The 22781-nt window shown below is 39.1% G+C and overlaps 1 protein-coding gene across 1 annotated transcript in view; it reads right to left on the reverse strand.

The window, feature by feature from the left end:
• Positions 1-22781, reverse strand: part of OLA1 (Obg like ATPase 1) — a 157629-nt gene that overhangs the window by 49080 nt on the left and 85768 nt on the right. The window contains exon 5 of the mRNA XM_043487708.1: positions 18792-18967. Within this exon, the coding sequence (XP_043343643.1) occupies positions 18792-18967 (176 nt within the window). The remainder of the gene's footprint in view (positions 1-18791; positions 18968-22781) is intronic.

Here is a 22781-nt window from a genome sequence, read left to right on the forward strand (position 1 = left end):
ATAAGGACTAGCTTTTGCTGAACTATGCTTTAACTATCAAAAAAAAAAAAAACCCCAAATTCACCCTGAACACTTTGCTCTTCTGCCCTGACTCTTCTTATTAACAATAGCCTAGTATTTACACTTCAGAAAGGCTCTATGTTCTTGGTGTAGTTTATTACTGTCATTGTTAATAGCAGTTGTAATATATTTAGACTCAGAAATATGGCAATACTTGCCTAAATTCTGATTGCCAGTAAGGGGCAGACCTGAGATTCAGATTCAGGTCTAAGTGACTCAAAAATTCACTTTCTGTCCAACCACCCTGGCTTGTTTGTCTTCCTTGGAAGTGGAAGTGTTAGTCACTCAGTCGTGTCCGACTCTTGTGACCCCATGTATTGCAGCCTGCCAGGTTCCTCTGTCCATGCAATTCTCTGTAATTACTCCCTGGTTAGCCTAGGCATTCCAAGGCTGTTATTCAATGTCCTCATCCTCATTCCAGTGTCATCAGGAAAATTCAGTATTCTTACTAGTTGGTTACAATATCTGATTATCAATCCATGTACCACAAAAGTATTATTTTCTTTGCAGACACTACCATAACCTATGGACAGAGGAGCCTGGCAGGCTATAGTCCATGGGGTCGCAAAGAGTCAGACAGGACTTAGCAACTGAACCAAGTTATGTTATATAACCCATAACTAGATTTTTCCGACTACTTGACTACTCTATTTTGTATTCTTTAGTTCCCAAAGCAGAAATTATTAGTTCATGATCCATAAATGGATTTCAGGAGTTTCCTAATATCCTAAAATTGTATTAAAGTTCTATGTTTATGTACCTTTGAAGGATAACGGCACACATCTTCCAAATGCTTTTAAAAAGGATTCACAATCCACAAATCCAAGAACCATGGTTATGAGTGACTCCATGGCAATACTCCAAGGCCCCAACGGCAGTCAATTAAGTATATGTTCTAGGTTCATGGACTCCCAGATTTGCAATCCAGGACACTGACCTAAAACTTGCTTCAGCCAGACTCTGCACTCAAAATTCATCTATTCTTATCAAAACCATCCTGATTAAAATTCTAGCTACTATAAAGTTTATCTAACACAATTACAGTTAAAATCATAATAGGGTTGTTGGAGAACATTACAAATTAAATATATCATTATTCTAGAAAATGAACTGCTTGAGAGTTAAGTTTTGGGCTTCCCTGGTGGCTCAGATGGTAAAGAATCTGCCTGTAATGTGGGAGACCTGGGTTCGATCCCTGGGTTGTGAAGATCCCCTGGAGGAGGGCATGGCAACCCACTCCAGTTTTCTTGCCTGGAGAATCCCCATGGACAGAGGAGCCTGGCAGGCTACAGTCCATGGGGTCGCAAAGAGTTGGAATGACTGAGCGACTAAGCACAGCACAGAGAAAAATAAGTATTAAAAGCTAGTTTTACAGAAAAAGACACAGATGTACAGAACAGACTTTTGGACTCTGTGGGAGAAGGCGAGGGTGGGATGTTTCGAGAGAACAGCATCGAAACATGTATATTATCTAGGGTGAAACAGATCACCAGCCCAGGTTGAATGCATGAGACAAGTGCTCGGGCATGGTGCACTGGGAAGACCCAGAGGGATCGGGTAGAGAGGGAGGTGGGAGAGGGGATCGGGATGGGGAATACATGTAAATCCATGGCTGATTCATGTCAAATGTATGACAAAAACCACTACAATATTGTAAAGTAATTAGCCTCCAACTAATAAAAATGAATGGAAAAAAAAAGCTACTTTTACTATATATTTAAATAAACCATAAAGCTACAATAATTAGAACAGTTTGATACTAGCACAAAAAGGTAAAGATTAAAAACAACCTAAAACACATTAACTGGAGATTTATTAACAAATTATGGGACATTTATAGAACAGTTTTCATGCAAGGAAAAATGTTCAAAATACACTGCTAAGTTAAAAAAAAAAGCAGATTCAGAACAAAGGAGAGAAGTTAAGAAGATGGATATTGTTGTCAAACAGATTTGGGTTCAAGTCTCGGCTCTGCCACTTGCTAGCTGTGCAACTTCAGGACAGCTGCTGAGCCTGAACCTGTTTGTTTCTGTACAATTGGGATAGTAATGCCAATTCAACATACGATGATTGTGGGATTAAATGACAAAGCGAATGTAAAGGTCAGGTGTGCCCGTGGGCCTCTGATGTGTGAATACCCCATCTGCCTATTCCGGCCCCATGACCTGTCAGGCCGCAGATCCTCACAAAGCACATGTGTGTGTGTATGTGTGTGAGTGAGAGCTCTTGAGGTGGGGGAAGGTCTGGATTTCATGGAGCAGAACTGACTCAGGGCAGAGAAAGGGGCCTGAGGCCAGCACAGCCAGGAGGACCCCAACTTTCAGGCACGCAGTAAACATTCCACAGATATTAGGTATTATTATTTATGGCAAAATGGCATAATGTGATTACATTTGTGGTTCTGAAACTATATATAATACATATAAATAAATGTACTCATAAAATTAAACTGGACAGATGTCTTATCAAATTGGTAGCAATAGAAATCAGGAAGATTCCAGAGAGATTTTCCTTTTCTGCCTTCTTCTTAAAAACTACAATGATATTTTATTTATTTTTAACCAACAAATACTATCTTTAAAATTGGAGGAAAAAAAAGGTATATTCACAGGGTGAGGGGGAAGGGAGGACTTGATCTATCTTCTGCTCACCCTCTCTAATCCTCAAATTTGATGGCTAACTAGGTAGCTTTGGCAGTTTATCAAGGTGACTCACTCTTACTCTGCAATAATGACAGATTCCAAGCCTGGTACTTGTCTCTAGCCAAACCCACTATCCTAAAACCTGAGGCTAATAACCAGATGAGCCGACCTATGCTGGCTGGGTGGCTTTAACACACACAGCCAACAATGCACTCAGACCAAAAGAATGGGGAAAAGGCCTCCAGCTCAAAGTAGTCTGGTTAGAAGTCCACTAACACAGGTTCCTCCTGCTCCAACCAAGTACTCCCTTTAAACATCCCAAACTGAGGAAAGTCCAATCTACACTTTCATCATGAAACAGAATGCTATCGTATTCTAAGTTGAAATTTAGCATCTGCTTGAGTCACGGTTCCAAGTCTATGCCCCGACCAGTAATGCTGAAGAAGCTGAAGTTGAACGGTTCTATGAAGACCTACAAGACCTTTTAGAACTAATACCCAAAAAAGATGTCCTTTTCACTACAGCAGACTGGAATGCAAAAGTAGGAAGTCAGGAAACACCTGGAGTAACAGGCAAATTTGGCCTTGGAGTACAGAATGAAGCAGCGCAAAGGCTAATAGAGTTCTGCCAAGAGAACACACTGGTCATAGCAAACACCCTCTTCCAGCAACGTAAGAGAAGACTCAACACGTGGACATCACCAGATGGTCAACACCAAAATCAGACTAATTATATTCTCTGCAGCCAAAGATGGAGAAGCTCTATACAGTCAGCAAAAACAAGACCAGGAGCTGACTGTGGCTCAGATTATGAACTCCTTATAGGCAAATTCAGACTTAAATTGAAGAAAGTGGGGAAAACCACTAGACCATTCAGGTATGACCTAAATAAAATCCCTTATGATTATACAGTGAAAGTGAGAAATAGATTTAAGGGACTAGATCTAATAGACAGAGTGCCTGATGAACTATGGACAGAGGTTCATGACATCGTACAGGAGACAGGAATCAAGATCATCCCCAAGAAAAAGAAATGCAAAAAAGCAAAATGGCTGTCTGAGGAGGCCTTACAAATAGCTGTGAAAAGAAGAGAAGCGAAAAACAAAGAAGAAAAGGATAGATATACCCATTTGGATGCAGAGTTCCAAAGAATAGCAAGGAGAGATAAGAAAGCATTCCTCAGCGATCAGTGCAAAGAAATAGAGGAAAACAATAGAATGGGAAAAACTAGATATCTCTTCAAGAAAATTAGAGATACCAAGGGAACACTTCATGCAAAGATGGGCTCAATAAAGGACAGAAATGGTATGGACCTAACAGAAGCAGAAGAGATTAAGAAGAGGTGGCAAGAATACACAGAAGAACTATACAAAAAATATCTTCACGACCCAGATAATCACGATGGTATGATCAGTCACATTCACCTAGAGCAAGACATCCTGGAATGTGAAGTCAAGTGGGCCTTAGGAAGCATCACTACAAACAAAGCGAGTGGAGGTGATGGAATTCCAGTTGAGCTATTTCAAATGCTAAAAGATGATGCTGTGAAAGTGCTTCACTCAATATACCAGCAAATCTGGAAAACTCAGCAGTGGCCACAGGACTGGAAAAGGTCAGTTTTCATTCCAATCCCAAAGAAAGGCAATGCCAAAGAATGTTCAAACTACCGCACAATGGCACTCATCTCACATGCTAGTAAAGTAATGCTCAAAATTCTCCAAGCCAGGCTTCAGCAATACGTGAACCGTGAACTTCCACATGTTCAAGCTGGTTTTAGAAGCAGAGGAACCAGAGATCAAATTGCCAACATCCACTGGATCATCAAAAAAGCAAGAGAGTTCCAGAAAAACATCTATTTCTGCTTTATTGACTATGCCAAAGCCTTTGACTGTGTGAATCACACTAAACTGTGGAAAATTCTGAAGGAGATGGGAATACCAGACCACCTGACCTGCCTCTTGAGAAACCTGTATGCAGGTCAGGAAGCAACAGTTACAACTGCACATGGCCCAACAGACTGGTTCCAAATAGGAAAAGGAGTACATCAAGGCTGTATACTGTCACCCTGCTTATTTAACTTATATGCAAAGTATATCATGAGAAACACTGGGCTGGAGGAAGCACAAGCTGGAATCAAAATTGCCAGGAGAAATATCAATAACCTCAGATATGCAGATGACACCACCCTTATGGCAGAAAGTGAAGAAGAACTAAAGAGCCCCTTGATAAAAGTGAAAGAGGAGAGTGAAAAAGTTGGCTTAAAGCTCGACATTCAGAAAACTAAGATCATGGCACCCAGTCCCATCACTTCAAGGCAAATAGATGGGGAAACAGTGGAAACAGTGGCTGACTTTATTTTGGAGGGCTCCAAAATCACTGCAGGTGGTGATTGCAGCCATGAAATGAAAAGATGCTTACTCCTTGGAAGGAAAGTTATGACCAACCTAGACAGCATATTAAAAAGCAGAGACATTACTTTGTCAACAAAGGTCCATCTAGTTAAGGCTATTGTTTTTCCAGTGGTCATGTATGGATGTTAGAGTTGGACTATAAAGAAAGCTGAGCACCGAAGAATTGATGCTTTTGAAGTGTGGGGGTGTTAGAGAAGACTTGAGAGTCCCTTGGACTGCAAGGAGATCCAACCAGTCCATTCTAAAGGAGATCAGTCCTGGGTGTTCATTGGAAGGACTGATGCTGAAGCTGAAACTCCAATACTTTGGCCACCTGATGCAAAGAGCTGACTCATTTGAAAAGACCCTGATGCTGGGAAAGATTGAGGGCAGGAGGAGAAGGGGACGACAGGGGATGAGATGGTTGGATGGCATCACTGATTCAATGGACATGGGTTTGTGTGGACTCCGGGAGTTGGTGATGGACAGGGAGGCCTGGCGTGCTGCAGTCCATGGGGTTGCAAAGAGTCGGACACGACTGAGTGACTGAACTGAATCAGAATATTAAGTATTTGTTGCTCTACTAGATGAATGCTGCTAAGGGGTGGGGAATGTCCTCTAAGAATTAAAATGATAGATTAACTCTAGCAATAACCTGGTACAATGTACTCTGGCAGATGTTGGTTTTCAGTTATGTGATTCACTTAAACGAATAGTGTAAACTTATAAGAGCAATGTCCCTGAATCCTGTTGACTACAAAGTAGCAACTGTGATGGAAACCAATTCATTTTTGAGGTATAGATCTCAGCAGAAGATTTGACCATTACTAGGAAGACAACAGGGCTTCCCTGGTGGCTCAGATGGTAAGAGAATCTGCCTGCAATGCAGGAAATCTGAGTTCAATCCCTGGGTTGGGGAGATCCTCTGGAGAAAGGAATGGCCACCCACTCCAGTATTCTTGCCTGGAGAATTCCATGGACAGAGGAGCCTGGTTGGCTGCAGTACATGGGGTCACATGACTGAACGACTAACACTATCACTTTTCACAAAGATGGCAACTACTCCTATGATTCCCATATATTAGTCTGAGTGGACTTTATCATGTTCAAGGAAGGACAAAGGGAACAGGAAAAGCCCACAAATCTGATTTTAATGAAATGGTTACTGAATAAGGAGAGTCATAAAGGAAGAGGAAGACAATCAAATACACAGAACACCCTCTTAATGAATCATTTTGCATACTTGGTAGAATGCAAAAAAATAGAGCATCTATGAAACAGAAGCATGAGGCCATAAAGAGAGAACAGTGTGAGGTTAGAAAAAATGGAAAAGGTGTCAAGAGTGCTGATGAACTAAGATAGATTTTTAAGGAAGTCAAAATCTAAGTAGGAAAATAAAAATCCAAGTTGAAGATTCACCTTATATGGCAGAATATAATCAGTGGCTTGGAGGCCAAACTTGAACAGGGGTTATACTGAAGCATAACATAAACTCAGTGTAACATACATAAGTGCACAGCTTGATGAAGTATCACAGAATAAGCAGATGCATGTAACTACCACCTGATCAACATGCAGAATATTATTAGCAATGTAGTCACCATGTTCCACTCCTCTCCAGAGATAATCACTTCCTGGCTTTTTTGCATCACAAGCAGGCTCGTTATTAAAATTTATGAAAATAAAATCATACAGTAAGTATTGTTTGGGTCCAGCTTCTTTCCTTCAACATTGTTTGTGAAATTCATCCACACTTTTAAATAAGCTGTGGTGTGTTTTTTCTTTGCCACATAATATTCCATTTTAGGAATATAACCTCAATTTATCTATACTATTGATAAGACACTTAGGTTGTTTATACTTTAAACCTATTACAAATGAAGCTGCTATTAACATTCTTGTACATGTATTTTAGTAAATTTATGCATGCATTTCTCTTGAGCATATACCTAAGACAGTTTTAGGTCACAGGTTTACTCTAACTTACTATACATTGCTAATCAGTTTTCAGAAGCAGATGTATTAATTTACACTCACATCAACACTGTCTGAGAATTCCATTTACTTTTCATTCCCTCCAACACTCGGACTGTCAGTTTTCTTATGGTAAAAGTGTGAAAATTTATGGTGAAAGTGTGAAAGTGTTAGTCACTCAGTTGTGTCCGACTCTTTGCAACCCCATAGACTGTATGGACTGTAGCCCGCCAGGTTCCTCTGTCCATGGGATTCTCCAGACAAGAATACTGGAGTGGGTTGCCATGCCCTCCTCCAGGGGATCTTCCTGTCCCAGGGATCGAACCTGGGTCCCCTGCATTGTAGACATTCTTTACCATCTGAGCCACCAGGGAAGCCAATTTATGGTAAGTGTATACTATCTCACTGCAGTCTGAATTTGTATTTCCCAAATGATTAATGGGGGACTTCCTCTTTTATGAAGTACTTTTTCACATCTTTTACCTGTTTTTCTATTGTGCTGCCTTTTTCTTATTTATTTACAGCTCTTTGCATACTCTGTAGACATGTTCTTTACTAAGCACCACAAATAAGTTCTTTCACTCTGCGTGTGTGTGTGCTCTGAGTCACTCAATTGTGTCCAACTCTTTGAGACCCCATGGACTGTAGCCCCCCAGGCTCCTCTCTCCATGGAATTTTCCAGGCAAGAATACTGGAGTGGGTTGCCATTTCCTATTCCAAGAGATCTTCCTGACCCATGGATCTAACCTGAGTCTCTTGCATTTCCTATATTGGCAAGTTTACCTTTTCAAATTGTTTAGTAAAAGTCCTAATTTTAATGTAGAACACTCTAAAAATCTTTTCCTTTATGATTACTGTTTTTTGTTTCTGGTTTAAAAAAATATTTGTTTATTCTAAGGTCATAAAATATTCTATGTTATATCAATATTATAGATGTTTTATTCTATAAATTTCACTTTTTACTCTGTAAACTTTGCCTTTTGAGTATAGTGTGAGGTGGGTGAGAACTTACTTTCTCTCCCACAAAGACATCCAACTGTTCCAACAGTTTCTTTTTTTCTTTTTATTTTTATTTATTTTTAGCCATGCAGGGTCTTTGTTGTTGCACGGGTTTTTTTCTCATTGCCGAGAGCAGGGCTAGTCTCTAATTTCAGTGCGTGGGCTTCTCTTGTTGTGGAGAACAGGCTGTAGGGTGTTTGGGCTTCAGTAGTTGTAGCTTGTGGGCTCTAGAGCACAGGTTCAATAGTTGTGGCACAAAAGCTTAGTTGTTCCACAGCATGTGGGATTCTCCTGCATTGGCAGGAATATTCTTTACCACTGAGCCACCAGGGGAGGCCCCCAACACCACTTCTTAGTAAAAGTATTTCTCCATTACTCTGCAGTGCCATCTCTACCGCAAATTTGTGCCTGTATACCCATTCTCTTCCATCAGTCAATTTGTCTATCGTTGCCTGTCTTAATCACTGCAGATTTGTAATAGTCTTGATATAAGGTTGATTACACAAAGTTGCCTCCATCTTTGTTCTTTGAGATTGCTTTGCTTATTTGGTGACCTTTGCATTTCCATGTAAAATTTAGTTGTCAATTTCTAAAACAACATGACATGACTTTGACCAGGATCTGTTGAATCTACAGATCAATTTTAGAGAGATATGACATCTTTAAAATATCAAGTCTTCCAATAAAAACAAAACTGGTATAACCTTCCATTCATTCATTTATTTCTCTAAATAAAGGCTTTATAGTTTTGTGTAGAAACTTTATTATAACTTCCAAGAGATGGAGAAGTCTCTTGAGAGTCCCTTGAACTTCAAGATCAAACCAGTCAATCCTAAAGGATATCAGTCCTGAATATTTATTGGAAGGACTGATGCTGAGGCTGAAGCTCCAATACTTTGGCCACCTGATGCAAAGAACTGACTCACTGGAAAAGACCCTAATGCTAGGAAAGACTGAAGGCAGGAGGAGAAGGGGACGACAGAGGATGAGAGAGACAGCTGGATGGCATCACCAACTTGATGGGCATGAGTTTGAGCAAGCTCCGGGAGTTGGTGATGGACAGGGAAGCCTGGTGTGCTGCAGTCCATGGGGTCACAAAGAGTCGAACATGACTGAGCAACTGAACTGAACTGATCTGCATTTTAAAAATGTCACTACAACTGGCATCTTTTTAAAAACATTTCAAGTTCTGTATTATTAAATATAAGTCATTTTTTATATTGACCTTATATTCAACAATCCAGATGACTTCATATACTAATTCCAATGGTTTATATCCCAAATTCTGTCATGTTCTCTAAACACATGGCATGCTGTCTGTGAATAATAATAATCACTTTTATCTAATACAAGACTGAATAGAAGCAGTGATAGTAAGCGTGACTGGTTTTGTTCCCGATATGAGGGGGAAAGCTTTCAGTATTTCACCGTTAAGTATAACTGGTTATGTATGTTTCTTTTTTGTAGATACCCTTTCTCAGGTTAAGGAGATTACCCTCTAGAGGTCTTTTTTTTTTTTAAATCATGAGCAGTCAAATATTATCAAATCCTTTTTTCAAAGTTTAAAGACAATCATGAATTTTCCCCTTTATTCTGTTACTTTAATCTTTAATATCAACCTGCTTTGCATTCCTAGAATTTTAGTCATATCTAATTATTGCTAATATCTATTACTAGATTCAGTCCATTAATATTTTTATTTAAGATTGTGCATTTATGTTCATGAAAGAGATTTGTCTTTAACTTTTCTTTCTTATAGTGTATGGTTTGGGTATCAGGATTCTTCTGACCTCATAAAACCAGTTAGTTTTCTCTCTTTTACTATTATCTAGAAGAATGTGTGTGAGACTTCATTGTATAGAGAAGTCACCTGGGCCAGAGTTTTCTTTAAATAGGGTTTTAAATTATGAGTTCAATTTCTTCAATAGATACAGGACTAATGAGATTTTTATTTCTCTTTACATTAACTTTGTTAAGTAGTCTTTAAAGATACTTGTTCATTTCACATATTTTTCAAATAACTGTCATAAGTTGCTTATAATATCTTATTAGCATTTTAATGTCTGTTGGATCTATAGTAAAACTTCTCTTTCATGTCTAGTACTGGTTTTGTGTTTCCTTTTTCACTCTTTCACCAGTCTTGCTAAGAATTTATCAATTGTATTAGTGTTTCAAAGAAGCAACTTGACCTTTTTAAGCCTCTTGATTACATGTTTCTTTTCTATATTATTAATGTCTGCTCTCATCTACTGTTTCTGTCATCTACTTTGAGTTCTTTTCTAACTCCTTCAGATGGATACTTTGAGAATACTGACGTTACTCTTTCTTATTTTGGATGTATACATTTGAGACTATAAATTTATAAAATCTATATATATCAGAAAAAAATACAAATTTTGAAATATTGTTATTTTCATTATCACAGGATTAAAACATTTCCATTATGAGTTTTTCCTTAAAACGTAATCTTTTAGAAGTGTACTGTTTAAGGCCTCCCTGTAGCTAGGTGGTAAAGAATCCACCTGCTGCCAATGTAAGAGACGTGGGTCTGATCCCTGGTCCTGGAGAATCCCACATGCCGTGGAGCAATGAAGCCTGTGTGCCACAACTATTAAGCCTGTGCTCTAGAGTCCAGGAGCTGCAACTACTGAAGACCAAGCATCTTAGAGCCTGTGCTCTGCAATAAATGAAGCCACTGCAATGAGAATCCCGTGCACTGCAATTAGAGCAGCTCCCCTTCACTGCAACTAGAGGAAAGCTCATGCAGCAGAAAAGATCCATCACCACCAAAAATAAATAAATAAATAAAATTATTTTTTAAAAAGAAGTGTACTGTTTAACTCCCAAATATTTAGAACTATTCCAGCAATCTTTTCATTACTGACTGCTACTTTTAATTCCATAATGATCAGATAATATGTTCTTTATGATTTCAATCATCTGAAACTTCATCATTTGATGTATGGCTAATAGTAAGGACAATTTTGGCAAACATTTCATTGGTATCTGACAAGAGGGTACACTGGTGGTTGTTAGGTGCAGTCTTCTATATGTCAATTGGGTCAAACTCCTTAATCATATTGTTTAAATCATCTATATTCTTACTAAAATTTTGTCTGCTTGTTGTATCAATTACTAAAAGAAGTATTAAGATATTCCATCATGATTATAGATTTGGGTCTTTTTAAAAGAGAGCAACCAGGAGAGCAACTAGGAAAGCTAGGTATCGATGACAATCCAGTTCATGTTGGTAATGATGAGTTTATGGAGATAGTAGTATGTCCAAAAACAATTTTCTCCATCTGTGTGCCATTGGCAACAGCAAGGAGAAAGTGGACAGGCATAAGTTTATTCAGGAAAGTATGTCTATAGCATGTGTACCATAACATCAGTTCTTATGAGAGTTCATTCCCCTCAGGGTATATAAACTGATGATTCTGAAGTATTCATTTGGTCTCATATGAGTTTAATCCTTGTGAGCCTTGACCCAAGACATTCTTTGTGTTATCCTGCTAGTCTTAAACAGCTTTGCACTTCCCAACTGATGTCTTCAAATAAATAAGTGACCACTGAGGACCTATAAGCCAGACACAAAGACAAAAATCGTACAGTTTCACTTACATGAGGTACCAAGAACAGGAAAATTCACAGAGAAAGGAAGTAGAACAGAGGTTACAAGGAGCTGGGAGGAGGGGGAAATGGTTATGTTATTATTTAAGGGATACAGAGTTTCAATCTGGGATGATGAAAAATTATGGAAATGGACAGTGGTGATAGTCATACAACATTGCGAATGTACTTAATGCTGCTAAATTGTATGCTTAAAATGAGTAAAGTGGCTAAATCTTATTTCATGTGTAGTTTACCACAATAAAAAAATTTTTTTTTAAAGTAAGAAACTTCTGCTTCAGGCTATGTCTAAAGGTGACTAGGAAACGGAGGTGAAGGAACAGCAAAAGGGTAGAGCTGTAGTTGTTGTTCAGTTGCCCAGTCGTTCCCGACTCTTTGTGACCCCATGGACTGCAGCACACCAGGCTTCCCTGTCTATCACCAACTCCCGGAGTTTGTTCAGGTTCATGTTCATTGCATCGGTGATGCCGTCCAACCATCTCTTCCTCTGACGCCCTCTTCTCCTTCTGCCCTCAATCTTTCCCAGCATCAGGGACTTTTCCAGTGAGTTGTCTGTTCGCATCAGATGACCAAAATACTGTATCTTTAGCTTCAGCATCAATCCTTCCAGTGAATATTTAGGGTTGATCTCCCTTAAGATTGACTGATTTGATCTCCCAGCTGTCCAAGGGACTTTCAGGAGTCTTCTCCAGCACCAGAGTCCAAAGGCATCAATTTTGGGGCATTCTGCCTTCTTTATAGTCCAGCTCTCACAACTGTACATGACCACTGGGAAGACCACAGCCCTGACTATATGGACTTTATCGGCAGAGTAATGTCTCTGCTTTTCAACACACTGCCTAGGTTTGCTATCGCTTTCCTGCCAAGAAGCAGCTGTCCTCTGATTCCATGGCTTCAGTCACCATCTAAAGTGACTGTGGAGCCCAAGAAGAGGGAATCTGTCACTACTTCTGCCATTTCCCCTTCTATTTGCCATGTGGTAATTAAGCCGGATGCCATGATCCTAGTTTTTTCGACATTTAGTCTTAGAACTGTAGTTCAGTTCAGTTCAGTTCAGTCGCTCAGTTGTGTCTGATTCTTTGCGACCCCATGAATCGCAACACACCAGGCCTCCCTGTCCATCACCAGCTCCCGGAGTTTACTCAAACTCATGCCCATCGAGTCGGTGATGCCATCCAGCCATCTCATCCTCTGTTGTCCCCTTCTCCTCCTGCCCCCAATCCCTCCCAGCATCAGGGTCTTTTCCAGTGAGTCAACTCAAGTCGTGTCTGACTCTTTGTGACCCTATGGACTGCAGTATGCCAGCCTCCTCTGCCCTCCAATGTCTCCTTGAGTTTGCTCAAATTCATGTCCACTGAATTGGTGATGCTATCTAACCATCTTATCCTCTGTCACCCTCTTCTCCTTTTGCCTTCAATCTTTCCTAGCACCAGGGTCTTTTTTAGTGAGTCGGCTCTTTGCATCAGGTAGTCAAAGCATTGGAGCTTCAGCTTCAGCATTAGTCCTTTGAAAGAAAATTCAGGGTTGATTTCCTTTAGGACTGACTGGTTTGATACCCTTGCTGTCCAAGGGACCCTCAAGAGGCTTCTCTAATACCACAGTTCAAAAGCATCAATTCTTCATTGTGCAGCCTTCTTTATGGTCTGACTCTTATGTACAATGGCTACTGTACATAATGTACAGTGGCTACTGGAAAAACCATAGCTTTGACAATTCGACTTTGTCGGCAAAGTAATGCCTCTGCTTTTTAATATGCTGCAAAGGTTTGTTACAGGTTTTCTCCCAAGCAGCAAATGTGTCTTTTAATTTCATAGCTGCAGTCACTGTCTGCAGTGATTTTGGAGTCCAGGAAAATACACTCTGTCCCTGTTTCCATTGTTTCCTCATCTATTTGCCATGAAGTGATGGGACTGGATGCCATGATCTTAGTTCTCTGAATGTTGCGTTTTAAGCCAGCTTTTTCACTCTCCTCTTTCACTTTCATCAAGAGGCTCTTTCCTCTTTGCTTTCTGCCATAAGGATAGTGTCATCTATGTATCTGAGGTTATTAATATTTCTCCTGGCAATCTTGATTCTAGCTTGTGCTTCATCCAGCCTGGCATTTCACTTGATCTACTCTGCATAGAAGTTAAATTAAACAGGATAACAATATATAGCCTTGACGTACTGCTTTCCCAATTTTGAGATGGTCTGTTGTTCCATGTCCAGTTCTAACTGTTGCTTCTTGACCTGCATACAGGTTTCTCAGGAGGCAGTAAGGTGGTCTGGTATTCCCATTTCTGTAAGAATTTTCCACAGTATGCTGTAAGCCACAGAGTCAAAGGCTTTAGCATAGTCAATGAAGCAGAAGTAGATGTTTTTCTGGAATTCTCTTGCTTTTTCGATCATTCAACATATGTTGGCAATTTGATCTCTGGTTTCTCTGCCTTTTCTAAATCCAGTTTGTACATCCGGAAGTTCTCGGTTCATGTATTGTTGAAGCCTAGCTCGAAGGATTTTGAGCATTACCTTGCTAGCATGTGAATTGAGGACAACTGTGCAGCAGTTTCAGCATTCTTTGGCATTGCCTTTCTTTGGGGTTGGAATGAAAACTGAACTTTTCCAGTCCTCTGGCCACTGCTGAGTTTACCAAATTTGCTCGCATATTGAGTACAGCACTTTAACAGCATAGTCTTTTAGGATTTTTAATAGCTTAGCTGGAATTCTATAACCTCCACTAGATCTGTTTGTAGGAATGCTTCCTAAGGCCCACTTGATTTCACACTCCAGGATGTCTGCCTCTAGGTTTGTGACCACACCATCGTGGTTATCTGGGTCATTAAGACCTTTTCTGCATAGTCCTTCTGTATATTCTTGCCACCTCTTCTTAATCTCTTCTGCTTCTGTCAGGTCCTTCCCATTTCTGTCCTTTATTGTGCCCATCTTTGCATGAAATGTTCCTTTGGTATCTCTAATTTTCTTGAAGAGATCTCTAATCTTTCCCATTTAATGATTTTTAAGTTAGGTAAAAATTAACTTTAAAAACTGCCCTAAGAATAATGAGAAGAAATCTGCTAATAGCTATATGTTTGGGGGACATCAATTATTTAATTCAGAGAGACCTGACAAGAAAAACAGATTATTTATAATTCCTGGTTGCCTTATTTAGTGGTTTAATCAGATAACTGTTAGTTTTATAAATATCTTAAATATGATGATTCCCAAATAATTAGTCAATACAAAATAAAATGATCCTTAAAGCTTTCTACCTTCATTTCCAAATTTTGTCTTTCCAAATAACATGTGTGTGCTGCACTGTGCTTAGTTGCTCAGTCGTGTCTGACTTTGTGACCCCACGGACTATAGCCCACCAGGCTCCACTGCCCATGGAATTTTCTAGGCAGGAATACTGGAGTGGGTTGCCATGCCTTTCTCTAGGGGATCTTCCCAACCCAGGGATTGAACCCAGGTCTCCCACACTGCAGGCGGATTCTTTACCATCTGAGCCACCAGGGACCAAGAATACTGGAGGGGGTAGCCTATCCCGTCTCCAGCGGATCTTCCTGACCCAGGAATCGAACCAGGGTCTCCTGCATTGCAGGTGGGTTCTTTACCAGTTGAGCTACCAGGGAAGCCCAACAGAATGTATATAAACTTTAAAATCAATCTTGATCTTGATGTCTCTGGTGTTAAAGTTAAGGTTTTAATGTGTCCTCAAAAGATAGGTTGAAATCTGTATCCCTCAGAGTGTAGCATTATGGAAATTAGGTAAAGATGCCTATCTGGTGTAGGGTGGGCTCTTAAACTGATTATAACTGGTATCCTTATAAGGAGCTTCCCCGGGGTTTCATAAGGTAAAGAATCCGCCTACAATGCAGGAAACCTGGGTTCAATCTCTGGGTCGGGAAGGTGCCCTGGAGAAGGAAATGGCTACCCACTCCAGTATTCTTCCCTGGGAAACCTCATGGACAGAGAAGCCCAGCAGGCTACAGTCCATACGGTCACAAAGAATCAGACATGACTGAGTGACTAACACTTTCACTTATAAGAAGAGGGAAACTTGGACAGGGACACAGGGGAAGGTGGCCATGTGAAGATGGAGGCAGAGACTGAAGTTATACCGCCACATGCCAAGGAATGCTTGGGGCTACCAAAAACTGAAAAAGCAAGAAAGGACTCTCCCGTCGGAGAGTTTCAAGGGAACACGGCCCTGCTGGCACCTTGATTTCAGACTTCTAGCCTCTTGAACTGTGAAAGAATACATTTCTATTATTTTAAGCCATCTAGTTTGTGATAATTGTTATGGCAGCCCTAGGAAACTATTGGGGCTTCCTTGGTGGTTCAGTGATAAAGAACCCACCTGACAATGAATGAGACTCAGGTTCAATCCTTGGGTTGAAAAGATCCTTTGGAGAAGTAAATGGCAACCCACTCCAGTATTCCTGCTTGAGAAATCCCAGGGACAGAGGAGCCTTGTGGGCTACAGTCCATGGGGTCGCAAAAGACTCAGACATGACTTAAAGACTAAATCACAAGAGACTTTTTATCTTATTTAATACTCTCTTGGCTTCCATATATCTTGGGTTACAGAAAATAATTATGTGTTAGAATTTCTAAGGATCTTGTTGCAGCAGGTTCTTTACCACTAAGCCACCAGGGAAGCCCCATAATGCACAATAGGGGTAATATTACTCCTAGAGAGGCAAAAACTGACTCTTGGGCGTGAAAAAGGAAAAAAACTTGGTTATTAAAATACTCTGTGGTCCTTCAAAGCTCAACTCTATCCAACAAATTCTTACTCATTAGTACTTAATTTCTCTCATTAGAAGAAATTTAATTAATTTAAATTTTCCTTAGGGACAATGATAATCAGAAAGAAAGCTGAGAAACACAAATCTATACTTTATTCTGAAGCAGCTAAGTCTGAGGAAAGAAAATGATGAAATAATCTCAGTGTTTGGAAATAAGAAGTAATAGATGTTCTAATTTTTCTAATGTTCTAATTTTCTTCGAGAAGAAAGGCCAGGAAATGGTAGCCCAAGAATTTCAGAAGAATGTGATGTCTCTTTTCCCCATGTACAAGTAAAAGCAAGATCAACAAATTTTATTTTTCAGACAGTTACTGCTTCTGAAAGAGCTAAGAATGTCAGAAAGCATCAGCTAACTAAGGGATGACTGCTCAGCTTTATTCTAATCAGAAAATCATGCTACTCGGGGCAAAGGGATTGCCTTCAATCCCAGTATCTTTCATACGATTTTTCCCCTTTTCAGAAAGGAATATCTTTATCCATATGTGAAATCCCCTTTTCTGTCCTATATCTTGTATAATTTCCACAGACAAATTGCTTTCCTTTCTCCACTCTATTTGCATAGGGAAAAAGTGAAATAACCACGATGTCAAGAAAAGTCAAATGACTTGGGCTTGCTCCAAACTATCAAGAAATGAGTAGCACAACACAGGTCTCTCTGCTTTAAGACCAGGCACTTTCAACCATAATTTATTGGTAGTGTGCCTATGTTTAGATTCTGTAATTGATTTCTTCCTATTAGAGTTCCCTAATCAACTGTGTGTTTGCCAAACTTATTAAAAATAAATGAGAAAACAACAAAAAAAAGATAATAAGCTTCTAAAAATGGGAAAATAAAAAATAGGCATATTAAAATCACATGAAAAGTTAAAAAGAAAGAAAATTTCCTATAATAAAAGAGCCATAAAAAGCAAGAACAGTTTATGGAAGATGTTAATAAATGAGAAAATACAAAATTAAGCCGCTTTTTTATGGTAAAGACAATTTTTTTGTATTTAAACTAAAAGCTTCAAAACCAATTTTGAAACATTGATTAGAATATTACTAAAAAGTATTCACAATAATGTGATAAAGAACATATTTGAATATTAAAGACAATGACATGTGTTTTCACTGCATAAAATGTTAAAATTATTTGTCTACTTTAATAGTGCATTCATTCAGTCAATTGCTATGGAAGATCAATTCCTTATATAAACCACTTCTTCAAATCCACAAAACTCATATTCAGTCATTTAGTTAAGTTTGGCAAATTTTCATCAGAAAATTCCGCATCTCCAACATTAAAGGTTTTCCCTGGTGGCTCAGATGGTAACGGAGAAGGCAATGGCACCCCACTCCAGTACTCTTGCCTGGAAAATCCCATGGACGGAGGAGCCTGGTAGGCTGCAGTCCATGGGGTTGTGAAGAGTCGGACATGACTGAGCGACTTCACTTTCACTTATCACTTTTATGCGTTGGAGAAGGAAATGGTAACCCACTCCAGTGTTCTTGCCTGGAGAATCCCAGGGATGGGGTCGCACAGAGTCGGACATGACTGAAGTGACTTAGCAGTAGCAGCAGTCAGACGGTAAAGCGTCTGCCTACAATGTGGGAGACCTGGGTTTGATCCCTGGGTTGGGAAGATCCCCTGGAGAAGGAAATGGCAACCCACTCCAGTATTCTTTCCTGGAAAATGCCATGGACAGAGGAGCCTGGTAGGCTACAGTCCACAGGGTCACAAAGAGTCGGACACGACTGAGCAACTTAACTTTCTAACATTAAAACTTGAGGCTACTAATTAATAGTAGCCATATAAATACTCAGTATTAGTGCTAAATATGGCTTGCTAAGAATACTTAACCAGTCTATCACAATGATCCTTTGTTGCCAAGAGAAAACAAAGTTTTTCAACAATGTTTGAACAGAAATGATCCTTGAATCATTCTAAGAGAGGGAACATATGTACACCTATGACTGGTTCATGTTGATATTTGACAGAAAACAACAAAATTCTGTAAAACAATTGTCCTTCAGTTAAAAAAATAAATTTTTTAAAAATTAAAGAAAAAAAGACAATGGGGAACTATAAATACCAATTATAAATAATGATGGGGAATTATAAATAATAGGGAGAATGCTTTTTTCTTGTTACATTTTTCTCTTTAAAAGTATTTGCTGCTTTAGTAAAAGTTAAAAAAAAAGAAAGAGAAATGATTCTTGAATCCTAAAATTCCATAATAATATTAGATGTTATATGTGCTTTATTTTAAAAAAATTAATCAAAGAAAATGAACTCAAATATCTACAGAAGCTATAAATTTTACTTACATATTCAGGTTTTAGTTTTTTATCTCCTCCTCTCACAGCCACTTTCTCTAGTTTATCTATAATGGGCCCAATCATTTCCTCATCTTTAAGCTGAAGCTCTTCATGTATTATTTCTATATCTCGAACAGGATCTACACTTCCTTCAACATGTGTGATATCATCATCTTCAAAAGCACCTACAATAAATTAAAGCAAAGCAATTCAATAAACAAATAACACAGAAGGTCATTATTAGAGTGAGTCAAGATTCCTAGAAGGTTAACAATTTACTCAAATTATTCTGAATTCTTACAAGTAAGACAGAGTATTTTTTTTTTTCTGATTTCATATTATTTAGGGCACTATCAGTAAAATAATAATTCAAGAGCCTCAACATTTCAAAAACTGATTGAAATAAATAAAATTATGATTTTTACAGAAAGAAAATTATGCTCCAGAACTACCGGTATTTTCAGGTTTGGTACATTAAAAGAAACTGTATTCCAGGCATGAGAGTCTGAAGTTCTAAACTGCACTATTAGGGTTTCCAAGGGAAACTGGATTTGGGGGGGGTGTGTGTGAAATCATCTGGCAGACCTCTTTCCTGCTTCAATCTACTTTATCACTGTGGTCCTGACGGTGATTAGATAATGAACCACTCAGACACACAATTTACACAGCAGCTAATTTCACTGGCCTGATTTGAGGGTATGGTTTTTAGGGGGCTATCAAAGAAGCAGATGAAGGTGCATTTGTCATATGTGAGTGACAACCATTCACACTATCTGAACAAAATGGTGCTGGCCCTTATTAGAAACACATGCTATTATCACATATTTAAAGTGCAGTTGAAGCCATAATTTCAAATTGCCAACTGGAAACATAAGGGTACAACAACCAGATATTACTGAAGCATGTGTACTGACTTTATGCCCTTTTGAAGACATAATGTGGCAACATAATTCAGCTGGGATTTACTCAAATTATCAGATAACAGTATCACAAAAATGAACAAATACTAAGAAATATTATAAACAGAAAGCAATGGTATACCCACAGAACAATAAACACATTTATAGCAAATTAATTTAATTAAAATTACCAATTAGATTATATTTCCAAAATGAGATGTTTTCAAACATAAAGGATCAATTATTTTAGATAGAAGGTATCACAGGAATCATTAAAGACATATTGAGTTTGATAAGAGAAAAACAGTGACTATAGCTCATTCTTACATATTAGAAGACCAAGACATTCTCATTGTAGGTGCAAAGTTTTTAAATATAATTTCCCAGAATTAGACATAATTGATCTGCTCATATCTTAATGTGGAACTATTTGGTAATAATAAATTTAAAGCAAATTATTACAATTAAGTATAAATATTTAAATTAATACTTAAGTATTACTGGCAAACAATCAATGTTATACAGTATCTGATTCACATGAACAAAATTAAGTTAGAAATGAGGAGCTACATTATATCCTACTAATAAACACACCAGACAATGGTTTAGGTAAATTTTCTGAATATCCTAAAATTACGAAAAAATTCTCCCTGGAAGCACAATATTAACTTCTTGTCATCATGAGGCAACTTATACAAATAACACAATAAAACAGGAAAACTGAAAATAAAGGTTAGTTTCCTGGCAGTCAGATCAACAAAGGAAACATGGTCAGTTCAGTTACAGAAATAAAAAACTTCCTGGACCAAGAGGCTAGTAAGACAGGTGGTCCAGAGAATTTTGGATACTGTTTTATGGCCTAGTCCAGTAACAGCACATTGAGTGGCCTGTCAACAAAATATTTGCCAAACCTGAGAATGGACATTCTCAGCACCGTGGGATAAAATGGTCATGAAATGCCCCCCTCAAAATCATGGTCAAGTTTATGAGCAAAAAGGGGCTCTGCCAACTGAAGATTGACACTTGCCATCTACATCTACAGAGATTATATCATGGCCACTGCAACTGCTGACTTTCAACGGCCCTGAAAGGAGTTCAGGGTGAAGATCAAGAATGAGGCGCTCCGTGCTCTGGGAAAAACTGGCAGAACAGGCCTTCAGATAGTTAGATCTTTTCAGGAGATTTTATGAGTCCCAATTCTTGCATCTTCTCATACCTAGAGAAACACTGACATCATTAATGGTGCTATCTGCTTTGGCTATTAAGGAAAAATTTTACAATTAAAAGTCAAAATAGAGTACTCAGCTATGGTTCAGACATCCTGAGAAATAACCAGGTGTTACTATGGGTGTAATTTCAGATTAGACATTGTATTGCTAAACACTTGAGTTTTCTGAGTCGTGTCAGGCTTAGATGCCACCATTCTCAAAACAATGTCTGCTGGAAGCTAGTAACTTCTACCTTACTTTTTATAAAACTAGGCAACTGGCCACCTGGCTACAAGTCTCCCTGAAGTGCCAGGTCCAGACTGGGTTTCAGGCCTATTCTTCTAAAAGAAAGAGATTTATTTTGTCTATTAAAACTCCAGTTATCCCTACTCTAGCTACTACTAACTGGGTATGTTACAACAAAATGGCAGACCAAGGGATTGAGATTTTAATCATACAAGGCTCAAATCTAGGACTTGGAACTCAGGAATACTTCCAATTCAGTGTCTCTTCTCCAGGCTGAGGCAGTCCTATGCCCCATTTTGACAAGAGATTATCACAGTCATAGTTGCCCTGTTCCCTAAATTAAAGCTGAGCAGGACTCTGTGGGGTGGCGACTCTGGAGTACAGACCTGCTGTACTGTAAAATATAGGCTTTATTCAGCCTCCTTGACCTTCCCTGAGTTCCAAAGGGTAGATTCAAACAATTGCTAATCAGGGAACAGAAAAAATACAGAAACAGAGGGAAAACAATCAAATGGTGGTACAGCCTTGAGACGGGTCCTGGTTCTTACTCAAAGAAATATGCATAACAATGTCTTTTGAGTTCTTCTACAGAACTGGAGCCCCCACCCAGGTGAAAGATGGTAACTTCAGACTAAACACAAGATTCCTAGAACACAGCTCTGTTGCTTGACCACCAGCCAATCACCCCAAATGTTGCCTCCTGTTTCTGGGGACCAGTGATGACCATCCTGTTAGGTCTCCTGTTTGGCCCCTGTCTATTTTATCTCCGAGAGGCGCCAACAGTTTCAAACTAAGTTGCTGTTATTACAAGAGTAAAAGCTGGTTTCAGATATAAAACACCTCAACTCAGGTCAGGTATAGAGAGACTTCTGCTCTGCTAGGCAGGCCTACGCCCAGGCACAGCAGGAAGAAGTTACAGAAGAAAGAGACCTCCACCCCAATTCCCAAAAAGCATCTTGAGTATGAAGCCTCTCAAGGGAGAGTTGTTAGAGAAAACACACTGCCTGTCCATCCACCTAATGTTATTCAGATCTCAATATTCAACTGCCCTCACAGATGATATAGAAGACCCATGATTGGGCCTTCCACAGAAACAACAAGACAGGGGGGAATGTGAGGCTGCGCCATGACAGGCAGCCTAGATTAAGAGTAGGCCTGGTTTTCCAGGGTAACATGATTATCAGGCCACCTGGAGCCAGCCAATCAATATGCGCCCAGTAAGGAAAAGGGAACCTATCAGGGGAAAGCTGAAAAGCCCGCGAACGCCCAAGTTTGAAAAAAGTCCGCGAAGGTTTGAGCCAATAAGATTACTTTGCAAACATGTAACCAATCCGCTTAAGCCAGCTACCAACTGCTTATGCACACCTTATAAATTGTGTAACAGCTCGGGCTCAGCGCTTTCTGACCCTGCACCACTGCGTTGGTTGCGGCAGTAAGCCCTGACTCGAGTCAGCAATAAACTTCCCTTTTTTGTGAAAAACAAAAAAAAAGAAATAAAAAAACTTATGACACTTAGAATGAAATATTTCTTACAAAGCCATCTTGAATGTAGGGGCTAATGAGTAATTATAGTGATATCCTTAACAACATTCCTAAAGTAAATGCATCAGCAGATTTTAAATGGCAATCTATTCATTTCAGCCCTC

The sequence above is a fragment of the Cervus canadensis genome, chromosome 15, assembly GCF_019320065.1.
Source record: "Cervus canadensis isolate Bull #8, Minnesota chromosome 15, ASM1932006v1, whole genome shotgun sequence".
Lineage (NCBI taxonomy): Eukaryota > Metazoa > Chordata > Mammalia > Artiodactyla > Cervidae > Cervus > Cervus canadensis.